This window comes from Triturus cristatus, chromosome 10 (genome assembly GCF_964204655.1).
Source record: "Triturus cristatus chromosome 10, aTriCri1.1, whole genome shotgun sequence".
In the NCBI taxonomy this organism is placed as follows: Eukaryota; Metazoa; Chordata; class Amphibia; order Caudata; family Salamandridae; genus Triturus; species Triturus cristatus.
Window position 1 is genome coordinate 1,142,379,417 of NC_140593.1, and position 17,172 is coordinate 1,142,396,588.

Sequence of the window (17,172 nt, forward strand, 5' to 3'; positions counted from 1 at the left end):
CAATGTTATTTGAGAGTATAACATACGTCTAGGGCAATGTGTTTGCTTCTTAACCCAAGTGAACCATTAGTATCGACAACTGATCTTGTTTATTGATCGCATAGACCATGTGGTTTGAATAATTAAGACAAATGGCTTGACAGAGTGGCATCTAGGCTTCTCCTTGCCAGCACACAGTCATCCAATCTGGCTACATGCAATAGATACCCCCTCTTATCTGCTTTATTTAAAGTATCAAAAAAGGTTGTCTTCCTGCCTAAGGCATTCAGTGGAAATGGTGTTCTCAAATGCAGGCGTTGGTGACGTAAAGAGTAAATTATTGGTTTTGCCATTGGGCCACTCTTTGGCATATTACATGCTGGCATGTATCACAGATCAGAGACAGTGATCTGCGGAGCTTCTTACTATCCCTCACACGAGAGCTATTCCGATATAAATATTCTGCATTAATAAACTACATGAGCACCAAAGCACCTATCAATGTACAATGCAAAGAAATGTTATCTTATAAAAAGATGGACCGATTACGAATACATTTTATTGTGATACAATTCTAAAACAAACTGCAACTCTGCGTATTTATTTTCTTCCAGATCCATAAATACACCCATTACCAAAGTAAAGAAACCAATTCAGTCTATGGAGAATGTAAACACATTACTTATACAATCATAGAAGTGTCTTAGTTATATTGACACAATGCTTCAAAAGTTAAGTGCAGGTTGCACAATCAACACACTTTAATCAAGCAAACATCACTACGGATACAAGAAACCCCAATTAGTCAGAAAACGTGAATAAGTGAGTTTCAGCTAAACCCCATTCTGAAGGAATCTACAAAGGAGGAAATAGTTTACCCTTTGATGAGCAACAGGCATCTTCACTGCATGTTCACCTGCACTTCTCAAGATAAGAAACTAGCCCATTTAGGAGTGGACAGAACAGTCATTCTTTCTGTTTTGTCAACCAACACATCCCTTTGCTTCGGACGTCAAAACACATTTAGTTTTGCTTCCAAATGCAATAGACGTGACAATATTCTAGCTGCAATAATGGACTGTCTGTGATTCTATCAAGGGGCAATAGAGTGGCACTTATCCAAAACAAGCAGCATTAAGGCATGGTGCCTTTATATGTACACAAAAATACAGGAGGTAGGAAATAACGCCTGTCATACTAAATGAGACACTGCGTGTTCATCCTAAAGGAATAGCCGCAGATGTACACTAAAGATGCCACTGAGGAACTGCAGACAAAGCTGCCATATTATACAAATAAACATGTGTGATAGGAAGTTGAGAATTAACAGTACTTGTTCACCCTTTGTGATGATGGTTTTAAACTGGGTCAGAACAAATTTCCATTACATCGGTGAATCTTTTGGCAATTTTAGAAAAATTCGGAACTGGACTATCACGCTATGTCATGTAATTACAAGCAGTTTAGGGCAAAAATTTAGACCGAGTACACAAGAACAACGCGAACAGCTGCTGTTTGCGGTGTTTGTTGTGCTATTTTTTAGCATTCGACGCATCATTTCACACTAAACATGCTGGTTTTGTAAATTACTTGAAAGTGGTATGTCCCTGGTTTTAAGAAGGCAGGCAATTGTTTCTGTGTTGTTCTGTTTTGACGTATGCAGTTTTGAAGTTGGTGATGAAATGGAACAGAATTCTCAGAAATCAGGCATGATTTTCAGTAAATCATTTGCACGGTCTTTGCTCCTGCCTCTGAATCATCATAATCTTCATAGGAAGGACAACCAAGCCTTACAAGTCCTGCATTGTAGGTCATCTGCTCTACTGGAGAGCCCATACTCCATCTCCACACCATTCACATAGTAAGCAGATGGCTAGCACCACAGTATTGTTTACCACAAAAGAGCTGCTCCTAGTGTGATATACCAAACGAGTTACGAGAACGTCGTGAGTGTGGGCATCTCACAAAAAGTTACGGACTGGTCTCACACACCACCTGGTGTCATGCTTCATCATTGACCAGTCCTCGCCCTCTAAAACCTTCGTTTGATAGAGGGCGGGCATACACTTGATGACAAGGATGCACTTCTAAATGACTAAGTGGGGGCCCGTGATACTGTGAGTGGATTTAAAAATCATTATAGTAATCAGGAGTGTTTTTTAATGTGACTGAAAACTATATGATATTAAAAATATATGTGACGGTGATTGGGGTAATTAGTGTCCCCTAACCATCTCGTGAGCGGTCAACATGTTTCTGCCAAAGCGGCCCAAATGGGTCCAAGGCATTCATCAGGACCTAGTGATATCAGGTGGGCTCCGTTCTTACCAATCGGTGGTAAGATGTTACCACTGCGTGGGTGTGGCAAAGGCCACACTCCACTTCCTAGATGGCTTCCAACGGTGAAGCCCTAATTCTATGGACTACTTGTCCCATGGGGGGAGGGGAGGAAAGAAATCAGGTGTATGTCAGCTTGTGACAAGTATTGGATTGTTCCTGGCTCCTATGCGTCCGCTCCCGGTCCTCCCGAATGTAGCACCACAGTAAGACACCCATTTTAAAGGGCCATTTAAAAAGATCATAAGATTGGGAACCACGTTTCACATTGAAAGTGTACCTCATCAGCGATATTCTTGCTTTGACAATAATGGCTTATATTACTTTCGGCAGAAACTCCGGAGATTCTAAAGGTAATGATTACTTCCCAACCCCATCCACAATACCTGGCATTAAAAAGCAGGTTTTCTCCGGGACACATACCTTGGCTGCTGGTGAAAGTGGTATTAGTGGGTGAATCGGTCTAGGGTTCAAGTGGTGGTGATGTGGTACGATGCAAGCATGAGAGGTAGAGGTAGGGCTGGTCATAGTGGGGATGATGATGTTGGTGATCTTATTGAGGGTATGTTTGAGCTTTGTAGAACAGCACCAACGTGTAGAACAAAATGGAAATAGTGCTACTAGGAAAGATTATTATTTTTACTTACTTTATGAAACAACAATTTTAAATGCTACAACGTGGAAATCAGAATGGTGATAATGGGCATTCTGTTTTTGTTTTACAAATAACAATAGTAATCCAAGTTCAAGTACACAATAGAATTTGCCAACAATATAATTACATTACATAGCCTGTAACATCAGCCAACTGAAACGAACAAGATGATAGAAACCCAAAAGTTTCTGGAACAAATTTCATAATATATCTTATGAGAATGCATCACTTTGTGTTTTGTAAGATGTGCATTATGTAGTGAGTCACTTTTAGTACACACAGACAAATGTTTGGATTTTATGGCTATGTAAAGAGCTACAAGGGTGGCAATAGTGCGTCCATCTTGTAATGCCTTACTCCAGATCCATCATCAGAATTGATGGTTAAAAGCCCATTTAAAATCATCAATTGCTCAGATAAGACATGGTCTCAAAAGATCAACTGCCATTCATTATTTATTAATGAAGATTCAAGAGAATCCATCTACTCAATTTTTTCATGTCTAGCCATGGACTATCCCCCCTTTATTAGACTAAATCTAACTAATATCCTTACAAGGAAAGTTTGGCGACCCACACACTCAGAGATGAGTTTTCAATTGCTCAAGCTAAGTTTACATAGATTTATGTCCCAATGTGCATTCACTTAATTTATTTTAATGATTCAGAAACCGCTAGGATGCCGAGGTAAAAACTAGAGAAGCATCATTGCTTAGGTTTAATTTATACACTTCATTGATATGGTTCTGCCACTTGAAATTTCTATCAAACAATTTTTGACTATCGTGGGAGGACTGAGTGCAGCGATGTGTAAAATATTCAGATTGGGATAGAAGAAATGCCTAGCAATACAGATGCAAAAGTAAGCGAGATTGATATGAATTATTGCACAATTGGTAACAATGTCAAATATTGGCTGTACTACTTTGCTCTTTTAATGAATAATATGATGCATTAGTTGCAGTTTTCAAGAGTCAGGAGAGTTTAGAATCTTAAACGCTGTTGAGATATGAGGTATGGAATCTGGAATCGCTTCATGTTAGTTTCCAGACTACTTTTTAAAAAATGTATCTTAATCCCCTGAACAATAGGTTCAACTACTGTTAAGTAGCGAATGGAATGAGTAGGTGGAAAACTTGTTATTGTGTTCCACACCAGCAATTAGGTTCCTCTATGCTAGTAAGGCCCGCTCACTTCTCCACCCAATTGCGCTTGCCTAGCAGGTGACCCGAAACATCACAAGTCAAAAAACAAAACAAAAAACCTTAAACTTCATAAACCTGTGGAGCACAACATCTTTACAAAGTACAAACTGGATGCACCTCTAAACAGTACACAATCATAAAGTGAAAATGACAAAGTTGCGTCTCACAAACTATGCAAAACACCAGTATTTCCCCCTTTGAGCTGTTGCATGTACGTACGGATTACTAACCTGTTCCGCACCTCTGTAGCAGCTGGTCTTCAAATCTCTTTCTGGCAGCCGGCTCTCTCCAACAGCTTCAATACGGATTGGAAAAATAACTTTAGGTTCACAGTGTCTTTCCTGTGCAATCTTCAACGTTGTGCTGCTGTTTTCACACAGGTTTTGCTGCTCCAAAAATAATGTTTTCTCGGACGGTGCATGGTCAGCCTCAGACTGCCAAGCCTCACACGCGAGAGGAATGTTCTCAGAGTGATGCAGACTCATTTCACACTGCTCTGACTTTGACTTAACAGCTCTGCTTTGAGAGTGCAGCACATTGGTCTCACACCAGCCTGCATCCGATCCAACAGGTCTCATGTCAGTGTATGGCTCATTGGTTTCATATTGGGTCTGTGATCTAAGGAGCCTTGTATCCGACAGTAGCTCAGTGGTTTGCTTCTGCAAGGTGATAGGATTTTTTGGACCAGCTTTGACATCTGTTGTGCAGTGTGTGGAATCACTGTCCCGTTTGCTAAAGTTAACATTGGTTATTTCGCTGCAGAAATTCCTAGCAGTCTGTGACTCAGGTTTACAGGGAACACTAGAGGGGAGTTCACTGATGAGTGAAGTACAAAGAGCTGGTGTTGGGCCCAAAGTGGGAAAAACAGGTGTGCTTGTTGGGACTCCAGTATGGCTGGCCGTATCAGGTGGCTCAGTTCCAACAGGGGTCACCAGCAGGAAGCTGGGAGTTGATTCAGACCCATCTGGCTGATTTGCAACAGATCCCTGCAATTCCAAGGTAGACAATTCAGCCATAGGGTCCCCAGAAAGAGCAAGATCATCAACATGAATTATATTGTTTGTTCTCAGTTGTTTAAACATTGTCTCCTTATTTTGAGATTGGTAACTAATAAGTGCAGCACCGGTGTATCGCTGATGACTGGAATCTAGCTCACTGAAGCATTCTTTAAGGAGATGGTCACTCTGGCCAGTTTGGTCAATGCATTCATTCTCCGCATTATGTTCTTTAGTGGGGCGCCCAAATTCATAAAACTGTGTTTCTAACTTAAGCACATCAGTATGTTTATGTGCAGCAACAAGATGCTTACTCGTGGAAGAAAAGTCTCCTGACTGCCTATATGGAGTCCCTTCTTGTATGACTTGCTCAGTTGTGCAGGACTGGTTGCTTGGTTCCCTTACCAGAGTTTTGTCTTGAAGTACTCCTTCAACAGAGTAGGACTGATCTTCGTGCTCCCTTAGACCTCTCTCTTTAATGATGGCTGCACGAGTAAAAACCTGTTGTTCAGATGCAGTTCCTGAATGATCCCTTCCTGAAAACCCTGCACTTTGCATTCCAGCGTCTATTTCACTCACACGAGCTTGATCTCTATCTTGACCCCTATTGATTCCAAACCCTTCATCTGGAAATTGACACGCAAATGATTCTAGAGGTGGAATACAAAATGATTTTAACTTTTCCAGTTTCAGGAGACCATACTCTTCGTCTGGCAAATGGAAATCTTGGACGTCTAATGTGACGGGAGGCATTTTCAAATTAAGTAGATCTCCTGGTGTATGAAAGGGAGAGATCCTCCCCGCCAGGGGCAATTCCACCGATTCACGACTGTCTAATACTTCCGTAGTCTCATTCAGACTGCAGCCTCTTTGATCTGCAAATAAGGAATAATGCATGAAATGGACTTATCCTTTCGTCATAAATTCCTGAATTCAACATCAATATCCATCAAAGTCAGCTTCTGAAAACTGGCCTGCCAGTGATATTTTTGAATATATCATGCAGTTACCGACTCATCCTCAACACTAAGCAACACAGCACAGTACTACTGATCTTCCACTCTGCATGCAACATCACTGGTGAAATCTAGGAAAGGAATTGGAGACTCACACCTTTGAAAAAGAGCAAGTATCTAGATTCTGAGACCTGAGAACATCCTATTGAAATTCAAATAAAAGTATGCTCCTCACTTTGGGCAACACCTTTTGTCACTCTGTTTTAATCGTATTCATATGCTCAACTCTTGTAATAAAAAAACGTATTTTGGAAAAATGGGACGTATGATCACATTACCAAAACTTGTTATTCAGCACATTTTGTAACTACACTAACACTTACAGTGGCTAAAATGCTGCTTACTTCTTCCATTTTCTCTCACACCATATTCACTTTTTGACACACTAAACCACTTTCATGCTCGCCATGGCTATTTTGTGTCTCACAAATCAATGTACATTTGCCACAATCATGCTGGCCATTCTCAATGCTCATTCCATGAATGTATGCAACACGAAAGGTGTTGTTGATTCATAATTGATTGAAGAGACACAAATCTGTAACATGCACGAAAACTGGAGTACAACTGGTAAGATCTTTCTATGATGATATCCACAACAGTCTGCTGATTTCAACTGCATATACTATTCTTTTAATGTCGAGATCCTACAAGTACGCTCGCGACCCACTACATTTCTATCTTTAAATATTTACAGAAGTTACTTCAAATTACCTGGTACCGGCAAATAGACCTTTGACTCACTAATTTCCCAGATGAAAATGATACTTTTGGGAACTACAAGATTTTTAAACATAATTTCTGCATTTGTTGTCTTACACAATACCCTTTATGTGATATAATGAAAACAAGAGTATAATGTCCGTGCATGACCGTCATCATTCACACAGCTTTTTTGAATGGTAGGCACATAGGATAGATTACGTCTTTAGCATGCTGCAAACATCATGGCATGGCTAAGCATTTTGAAAAGTTCTCTCAGCATTCCAATGTTTGCCCATAAAGCATTTCCACACTTCGCCTATGTATTAGGATGCGCACACTCTAAGCACATGGGAAGACACAAGGATCATTGCATGATCCAGTGATGTAAACAAGGTTATCATAGCGGTCATACAGTGCACCATTTCACTCCGCATGCTCTGTTATAATGTGCATAAAGCAGAACGTTCCTCTATACTTTTATCATAAATGTTTATAGCTTTGGATGTTTTGCGGCAATATGATTACCCTATAGCACGCATTTACTACAAGTTATCATTGATAAGAACTTGCCAATAAATGTGATGATCATTTGTTTTACCAACACTTTGATCAATATGTACAGGACTCAGTTCCACGAGACGGACAAAATAATCACAATTTTACTCGTGTGATCACAGCTACTCATTTAAATATCCCTGGAAACTGATGCTGTTTTAGCTTCCTTTTTCGTCCTCATAATGGCACTTCTAATAGGCTGAGAAAGTTCTGTTGTCATCATAATCTGAGCCTAACACATGCTAGTAAAATTTACCTGCACTCATTAACCTTTAGTCAGGGGGCTCATTTGTTTGGACCTCACAAATATTAAAGTGTTAAAGAACCAAGATCACAGCCCATATTATGTTTGAATTTCTTTAGCTCATTACTCAGAGGAGAGTGTTTCAGGCTCTTTTATACAGTATTTAGTTCAAATAGGCAAGAGGGGCACTCCCAGCCAGGCACAAGTACCTCATAACAATCAAATTACCATACTATATTTTAAGTTCCATCCTATTTGATGAACAAAGACCCTCTCAGTTATCTACCCAAAGCTCTCTTCTTCCCTACCACAAAATCTTCAACTTCAAGGCACATATGGTTTTTAACATCATAAGAACCATCCCAACATTAGCATCAGTCATGCAAGCACTCAATGTGAAACTGAGCCATCTGCTGTAGGCACGTTAGGGTTTTATTCTGATGTAAAGCATCTCAAACAGGTGTACAGCATTTCTGTTTAAAAATACTCGAGAGCAAACACAAAATTCAAACAGAAGTGACCATCCCCTAATCTGAATATTTCCTTTACCACTCTCACCTTTTCCTCTCTTTCGTTGCAGATAGGATCGTAAGGTGCTTTGTCGAGGGGAAGGCTCTTTAGCAATCAAATTCTCGTCTGTCGCACCAAGAGGTGTCCCAGGAGCCCTGTTGCGGATCCAGGTACACTTCGCTCTTTGCTTTGGAGTTCGTCGAACATTAAATCCCAATTCAAAATCATTCATATCATCAGAGGAAATCTCAATTTTAGTGGGGGAGTTCCTTTTTATTGCAAGCTTGGTCCTCTCCTTAGTATTGCCACTGCCATCCACAGGTGGTACAGCTACCAGATTGTCCGTCTCCACTCTGTCAGCGAGTAGTGTACAGGTCTGATGCAGCAAGTCAGTATTCTTGTTTGGTGTATGCTCTTTCTGGCTTGGAGAGTCTGCAGAGCTGCTGACCGATGTGAGGCAGTGTGAATCTGAATTGTCATTTTCACCAGGCCCATGCCTCCCATCCTTTTGAGATTTCCTAGTAAACCTGGCTTTCTTTCTTCCTCGCCCTGAGGTCCTTCGCTTCACCTTTCTTTCACGGTTAAAATTATTAATTTTGGTCATGGACACACTGGATGTGGGAGTCCCGGGGCTGGGTGTTTTAGCACAAGTCCCAGCAGTGGTTTCTGAATCAACATTACCCTCACAAGTCTCTGGAATCAACGATTTGGAACATTTTAATGGCCCTTTTTGGTTCAAGGAAACAGAATCTACTTTCCCTGCATCAGCAATGACCTGCTTCACCTTTTTACGAGAACCTTTCCTGTTTGTACCTAAATGGCAATGGATCACAGCATCCAGGTCTACTTTCCGCTGGCAACTGGACATGCGGCGTGTTGTCCTGACATAGTATTCCACAGGAAATAATAGACCCTCGACCAATGTACAGGAATGGAGTGGGCTGTCTACTGTGAAAGATGGGGACACACAATCTGGCATGACAGTGAGAGCAGTAGTCTCATCTCCTGCGTGCTTTGGGGATTGTTCTGCAACTGGGCTACTGATTAAAGGACTTCTGGGCTCAGTAATGGTGGGTTTGTACTGTGTATTGAACAGGTTCACATTAGAGTTGGGACTTCCAATAGCAGTACCTTCCACTGACTTGCCTGAGATGCAAAAATATGAACCCAGCTCCACATCTGACCCTTTGCCTTGAAGGTTTTCTCCCTCTGGAAATGCAGGCACTTCTGCTTCCCCTCTATTGACTGGTGAACCTGGTGTCGGGCTAATGAAAAGAGATGGTGTGGATTCCAGGCTTTCAGTACTCAAGTCGAGAGGTAATAAGGGATGCAACTCTGCTCCGTCAGTGTTATTTTTTGGAGGTCTACAGACACCTTCCTTTGCAGGTGGAACATCTGATGTGAAGATGTTCATGTCATGCCTCTGCTCTGGAGGAAAAGTCTCTCCCACTGTAATCTCATCACATGTGGCTCTTGTGGGGCTACCTTGAAAACTGGCAATGCCCAGGGCCATCAGATCTGCCTCTTGATCACTCGAGCTCTTCTGTAAAGTGATACTTGGTAATGAAACCTCAAAGGAGGGAGACGCAGAGCCCACGTCAGTCTTTTTCCATGTGGATATAGTCCTCCTCAATTTCAGGCGACTCCTTGGGGTGGTTTCTGGAGTTTTATCATTACTGAGTTCAAAGGGTTGCTGGTCATCTTTATTTTCAGGAAGATGGCTTGTGCTTGGGACTTCCCCAATGCAGAAGACTTCAGGGTCCAGATTGAAGGTCACAGAGGTCTTCCTCGGTGTCTCACCTTCGGAGCCACCAGCAGTGGCTGTTAACACAGATATTACTCCACGTTCTGGATCTAAGGAGAAAAAGTAAGTGGTGAGTGTAAACATTCTGAACATATGACAATTGCCATTGTGTGAATTCCAGTGTGAAAATGCTCTCACTAGATATTCAGCATTCACATTTAACATCAAACAATAAACATTTGCCTATTCATGCAGGTGCTGCAGGCCAATATGCCTTTGGGGGGCAAGTACAACAGCACTGCAGAATCCAGTCAACAACCCGCACTGGAGCACTGTGTCTATATTGTGCAAAGCAATATTAGCACAACACATACTCCCAGATCAAACTGGCTGACCAGGTGAATGCATTAGTACCTTAAAATTGGGAGGCTCTCACTGCTACCAGCCGAGGAGGAAAATAAGTCAGTCAGGGTCAGAGCCTTGATAATGCTATTAACATTTGTATGTCTGAAAGTGTAATCTTTCTTCAGAAAAAAACTAAACTATGACCCTTACCAGAAGTGCATCAGAGAGCTCACTTTATATCATGGCTTTTCAATGAGGAAGGAGAAACTCCAGTGATGTTACACAAAGTTTTCTGGAGAAATTACACACATTTTCAACATATGGAGGCTGCAAATTCAATCCATTATTTATTAATTTCTCTTACTTGTAAAAAAGTTAAAATGTGACATTGAGAGGAGCATAAGCATTTTTACACACCCAAATAGAGACATCCCAAACTATTTACGAAACCCCATTAATAATGACAATGCTGTATGAAACAGGGCTAGAACTCCAAGACTGAAACTATAGTAATATTCAGAAAAGGAGTCACAACAAATTCTATTGTAACGTCACTGAAAAGTAAATAAAAAGAACATTGAAACACTTATAATTTTCATTATCAAATAGCAATTTGACAAAAATAAGGTAAGATGTAAAAAAACAAAAAGTGTAAGAGTTGCTAATGGGATTTGGGGTAGGAGGGAGAAGTATACAGAGAAAATTCAAAGTTGGCATAAGGGTAGGTTTTTGGGTTCGATTTCAGATAAGGAATAAAATTAGGGTGGAGATAAGCATGAGTTGAAGTGTCAAAAGCATTTTAATGATATAGGAACTTGCTACAGAAGTTATACACTAGAAGGCATTTTAATACATATTGAATCTTGGAGTATTTTTTTCAGGGGTGATTCATACATTTTCTTTTCATTCCAATAAAGATCATACCATGTGACTGAATTCACCCTGCATACATAGGTATCATATCCAGGTATTATAAATAACAAGAATCTGACAATGAGGTACCTAATTAAGATAAATAAAGACTGCCTTCAATTGTAATGGTATCTTTAAAAACATATAATCAATTATTTCTATACACAACATGGTTTATAAACTGTAGTTATGCCAGGTCATTGAGAAATAGCTCCATCAATCATGAACAAATACAACTGGAAAAAGGAACAAAAAAGCTCAGTACAAAAAGTGGCCACACGGTTAAAGTGATATAGACCAATGTTGCTCAAAAGTGTCCGGATAAGAAACAAAACAGCTACAGACTTTGAACAAATTTGCAGAGTAAGAAATGTTCAATGACCATCAGTATATCTATACATGCACATCACAATAAGTTTTGATTAGTTTAGATTGTAGACAGTTAGACTCTTTCATAAGATATGGGTCATCATCAGTTCGATGACGTACAAGTGTCAGTACAAGTTCGAACAAATACCATGAGCTTTTGGAAAAGGGCGAAACCAAACCTCACCAAAGGCTTTTCCAAGTAGGTGGTCCATCCATTTGAGGATGTCTTAATCCCCAATCCAAGATGTTGCTGTCTTTTCTTGTGATTGCAGTTCCTGATTGAAGCATATGTATACGAAGCTCTACGAGAGGGTGATGAATCGCAACAAACTTGGTACCTGATTTTCCGTAGTGCTCTTTACTCCTTGCTACTATTTTTTCACTGATTTTTGCTTCAAAGTATGTAGTATTATTTTCCTTCTTGAATCTACTCCTTTCTCTTTCCTGATATTAGGAGGAATTTGGTGTCTTGCTGATAGCTCAGCTTCTATCAAGGATTACAAGCTTGCCAAAGGGCGATTTCCTATTAATGGGTTTCCCTCCTGTGACCATCTAAAGGAGACAATTGACCTCTTTCAAGTATATTATTCTGAGCAGGCTGGCACCGTGGTTAATGAAAGTAGTATCTCTTTCCTTGGTCAATCTAGCAGGGCACTCAACAGACCTTCTTAACATCCAGACTTTGACAAATATGATTTTGAAACTGAGCAAAATGTGTGAACTGGCAATTTGATGAAATTGTGAAAGTGTTTTTTCCAATTACGCCTCATGGAAGATTTCTCAGCAAAAAATGTTTTTATGGAAAATATTTGTAAAAAATTCAATGGCAAGGTTTTTTTTTTAAGCAAAATATTTAAATAAGTGCAAAACCCCCAAAAGACTATTCCCTATTTTGGTTCTAACTTTGTGCAAACTATCCAATTATCGTACTTTAAATGAACCGTTTTAAATCCCGTGTAACCTTATTTTTGCAGACTTTATGTGAAGTAAGCATCTTTTAAAAAAAAAATAGCAGGGTAAATATGCAACTGTCATTAAGTTTCCTAAGCTTGCAACACAAATTCATAAACTATGACGAATCAAAAGCCCCATATCTGTGTCCCTCTTCCACTAAGTTTGCCCAGATGTTATCACTTCCTCTCTCTAACCTTTAGAGCAAATCTACTTAGTCTTGCACAATATCCACTAAAAATTCCTGACAAGAGTATTTCCCCTGATATCTCCAAAACTGATGAGTTTTTCAAATTTCTTTCCAGAACACGGCCAAGAAATGGGTTTTCTAGATCCTCTGGCGCCAAGGACAGAGTAAATATGCCACCCTGAGACAAGAAACCCGGTGCACTGCAACCACCCCTCAAAACACTGAGCATTACTAGAGAGGTGCTTCCTAGGTAATGATTTGTTTTCCATGATACAATACATGGAAGACTGGAAGGCTCTGGGTTCCATTAGGAGAGACCCAAAGCTCACTGGAAGAGCATGGGGAAGTAGAGCATTCCCTCTAAACAGATTTGTGGATTGATACATTCCTGAGAGATGGCGAGACACACACTGGAGGAAGAAAGCGTCAGGCTCTTGAGTACAATTCAAAGGGATCTCTTCGGTTTTGAGAGAGGCCACTTGAAAGGGACCTGGGCACATCTTAGGAAGGAGTTGGGGGCTGAGAAGAGAATCAAAGTATGGCCGGGACCCGTTTATAACCCTTTTATGCACATATCCCGAGGCAGACATCCAGGTGTGAACCTCTAGTCACTCCCATGGCCAATGTTGTGGGGCTATAATTATCAAACAGAACCTCTTGTCTGACCTATATCTCTTTAGAAGTGGCCTACTATGGGCTCATGACAGATCCCGAGCACAGACCTAAACAACAACAAATTCTTCAAAAAATACATTTTATTGAATAAATATCATTTTTTCAGTCATTTTAAGATTCATTTTAAATACATTTTTTTTTAGTCACACCTATTCATTAACAGAATTGAACATTTTATTCACAATTTATATATACAAAGCATAAGCCATGTGTCATTGTACAAATGCAATACAATCAGTATCTGTGTGAAGTACATCCTATAGAAAAAGACAAAACCATCACACAAATATCAAGAATTCTTATAATAAAATGTTATCATAAGCCCACTCTCAACCATCAAACAATCATTCACACCAGTCAAAACAATCTCATACACACAAAACACTCACGCGCAGAAACAAGAGATAACGTGGGAAACGACTCTAATTTACAGATGACATACACTTTTTTTCACAATTATGTGGCTTGATTTAATCCAAAAACTGTTCACTCATGTGTGGTCTTTAAAGGGTTTCCCTTAAAGACGGTTGCGGTCAACGCACGTTGCGGTAGATAGACTTTGTAACCACCTTCATCGGGACCATAGTAATTGTAAAATAAATCTCATGTGTGGACGCGGGTTATCTGTGAAATAACAAAAAAAGGGTGTTGGTTTTCTAATTTTGCTGCGCTAGGGGATTCTCTGAGATGAGACTAAGTTAAAACAACCAAGCAATTTGGAGGAAATTTGCATACCTAAGCTCAAACCTGTGATGCATGCAAACACTGCAGTCTTTAAAGTGATCACCAAGTTTGTGAGTCCAATGCAGCCGCAAGGACTGAAAGCACGCTTCATGTTGTGCCTGAGCATTCGGGATCTCGTTATAGCGAAACTCCAAATCTTAGAAAAAGAAAATACAGAACCTCTCACCTAAGTTAAGAAGAGAAAGAAAAGATACTTGTAGATACCCACAAGTGAGAAAATCTGATCGTGCGAGGTAGAACACAAAATCTTTCATAGTACACCTTCTATACTGAGAGATACGTCATCCATCTCAGTATCATTCAGTAGTTTTTTCTTGGCAGGCAAGATAGCATGCGATATAAAGTGTGAGCTCTCTCAAAGCATCTGAGAAGTACTATGATATTCGGCTCTGCAAGGTAACAAAATTAGAGTGAGCGAGGTTTCATAGCTCTATATTTGGCCATGACTAGGATATAAGGCTATATTTTATTTATGATCTTACCCTATAAATGGCATGCAGAGTAAGAGCTCCGTCTCTTGCTCTGTGATATTACATTGTCAATCCAGGTCTAGCAACATAATGGGGTAGGATATAATTTCTGTGAATAGTAAAGTGCAAAATGAGGTGAGTATCTGTAAATCCAACGGCCCATTTAAACATAGCCATTGGGTCTTGTCGATATACAATATTACATATTGTGACTAAGGACTCAGTCTGATCAGTTTTTTACCGACTACTATGCTTGAGCGTGTTTCATGGTATAATAGTACCAACAGTGGCTCTTATGGCATACGCATTGCAGTCTGAAACAACATAGAAACACTGATAGTAGCACTTTGCTCAGTGCCATTAAAGATATGGTGCTGAAGCCTTTGTTCCTATATGCTTTAGACTATTGGCTGCCATGTTGTCACGGCGGTGACGTTATTGATTAGAGGTAATTTAAAGAAAAGAAGAGAAATATGGACAAAATGTCAACTCTTCTCCATATGGGAGAGTACACTCCTTATAGATCTGTCGGACTCTGCTCAACCCGCAGTATCTCTACGCTTCCCTTACCCGGGTGCTAAGTGCACTTACTACTGCTATGATATTTTACAAAAGTGTCCGACCCGACACATGATCCCAGTCCTTACCATAATCGCTGATGATTAGCAAAGTGCTACCTAAGTTGTCGCGTGTACCAACGTTCTCTGGCCTGCTCCGATAGAAACAGATTTGGGTACCGGAGAGTGCTCATATATTGAGCACACAAACTGATGAATAATTGCCTTCACCTGGGTCAACGGTCACACCAACTGGCGTGATGACATTTTCATCGTAGAGGGAGATGGAAACGCCATCTCAGAAAGATTTAAAATGCTAACATCGTGGGGGAAAAAGAGAAGCAAAACCAAAGGGGATGATGGACGGAGTGTTAAACATTGCAAGCACTCACCCCCAGTCAACTGATCTGGTTTTAATCCATCATCATTCTTTAGCTCACACCGTCACCCCAGTTCAGGGCTAGCTCGAGTACAGTGGCAAAGTGAGCAAGGGACCCATGGCTAGCTTGAGTCCAGTGGCAAAGTGAGCAAGGGACCCAAGAAAAAAGAGAAGCGCCATCTTGGAGTGATATAACGCCCAAAAGTACAGATGGGTAGGGGTGTAATGTGGTAATGTTTTCCAATAATGAAGGATTTGAATCAAAACATTAACAGAATGTTATCAAGAGGTATAAAGCAATCTGTCATCACTCCAAGCCATATTAACATATATAGCTAGGTGATTTGAATACTAAATATCTACCCCTAATGTTTATCTCTAAAGTGTGTGCCATGTTGGGACGGCTAGTTGTCAATTTAAGGATAAAATGCGACATTAGATTACAGATGGCCGCTCGATCCTAATAATATGTGGATACCTCTAGACTATAAAGGCAAATCCTAGAAAATATATTGTTAGTAAATGCCATACACACCTTATATATAATAGGTGAAGTGGGTTCATGTTGTATGTTTTCAAGGGGGGTATTTGAGTGAATATAAGATTTGGAGTTGTGCCTGCTGTGACAGACTACTTTCTGGAGTAAGGGTAGGGTAGCGAAATGGGCATTTTAAAAGGAGACGGACCCCCCAGAACAGACGTCAAAAACTCAGACACTAAATCACATTTTTGTGTCTGGAAATGGACTATAAGAAGGGGAGCTAGAGGCCCTTAATATTGCCAAGCAGCAAAGCAGGCTATATGTCGAGGAAGAGAAGTTCTGCAAGACTTCTACCAGTGACAAGGACTGAGAACTACAGTCTGCTAGTCTCCCAGCTGGGCGAGGGGACATCATCCAGGGCAATCCAAGACCACCTTCCCTGAATCCTGGAGCACCAGAACCAGCCAGTGTGCCCTGTGAGAAAGTGGCGAGCACTTGAAGGGAGCGAGGTATAGTAGGTGATCCTGACGAGTCGATCTCCCTAGCGAGGTGTGCGGAAGGAGTTGCTGCACCGATAAGGTCATTGCTCGTGTGCAGACTCAAGTCGACAATGCAGGATATCAGAGGGGTGCTGCCGTGAAGTTAGCTGTTGTTGCACCAATCAGGCCAATGCCCGTGTGCAGGTTAAAGTATGCAACCCTGGATGCTGAGAAGGGAAGCGGGAGCAGCAAAGGTCATCACTTAGTTTCGCTGATGAGGGAAGACTGCTGTGGTGACCTGTGAATTCCCGAGCCCCAAATGAAGCAAGCATCGGTACTTGAGTGATCATTGCCCTACATGCGAGAGAGAGAGAGATCAGAGAAAAATACTGTGTCATCGGAGGAGCACTGCGAACAACTAGCTGATGCCCCTGCAAAGCCGAGAGTGTTACTCACTGCCAACAGCCACTTTGGACCTCCATGAGACCTGAGCGTGGAATGCCCCCGGGGACTTCGGTAGAGCAACCCCAGCAGGACAGGGTATGAGATCATAGGGCTGAAGGGCCCAGGAGAACCTGTTCTGCCTCGTAGCACCAAGGGTGCTGGAGCGCTTTTGTCTTTAGAAGAGGCGAAGTGGGACTTCTAAGCCTCAGACCTTCATTGGGGCCTAAGCTGA

At 40.9% G+C, this 17,172-nt stretch overlaps 1 protein-coding gene across 3 annotated transcripts in view; it reads right to left on the reverse strand.

Moving 5' to 3' along the window:
* Positions 1-17,172, reverse strand: part of PALB2 (partner and localizer of BRCA2) — a 117,758-nt gene that overhangs the window by 72,995 nt on the left and 27,591 nt on the right. For all 3 annotated transcript variants that reach the window (XM_085629483.1, XM_085629481.1, XM_085629482.1), the window contains exons 5-6: positions 8,249-10,054; positions 4,406-6,045 (exon numbers count right to left, since the gene is read on the reverse strand). In XM_085629483.1, coding sequence (XP_085485609.1) covers positions 4,406-6,045; positions 8,249-10,054 — 3,446 coding nt within the window. The remainder of the gene's footprint in view (positions 1-4,405; positions 6,046-8,248; positions 10,055-17,172) is intronic.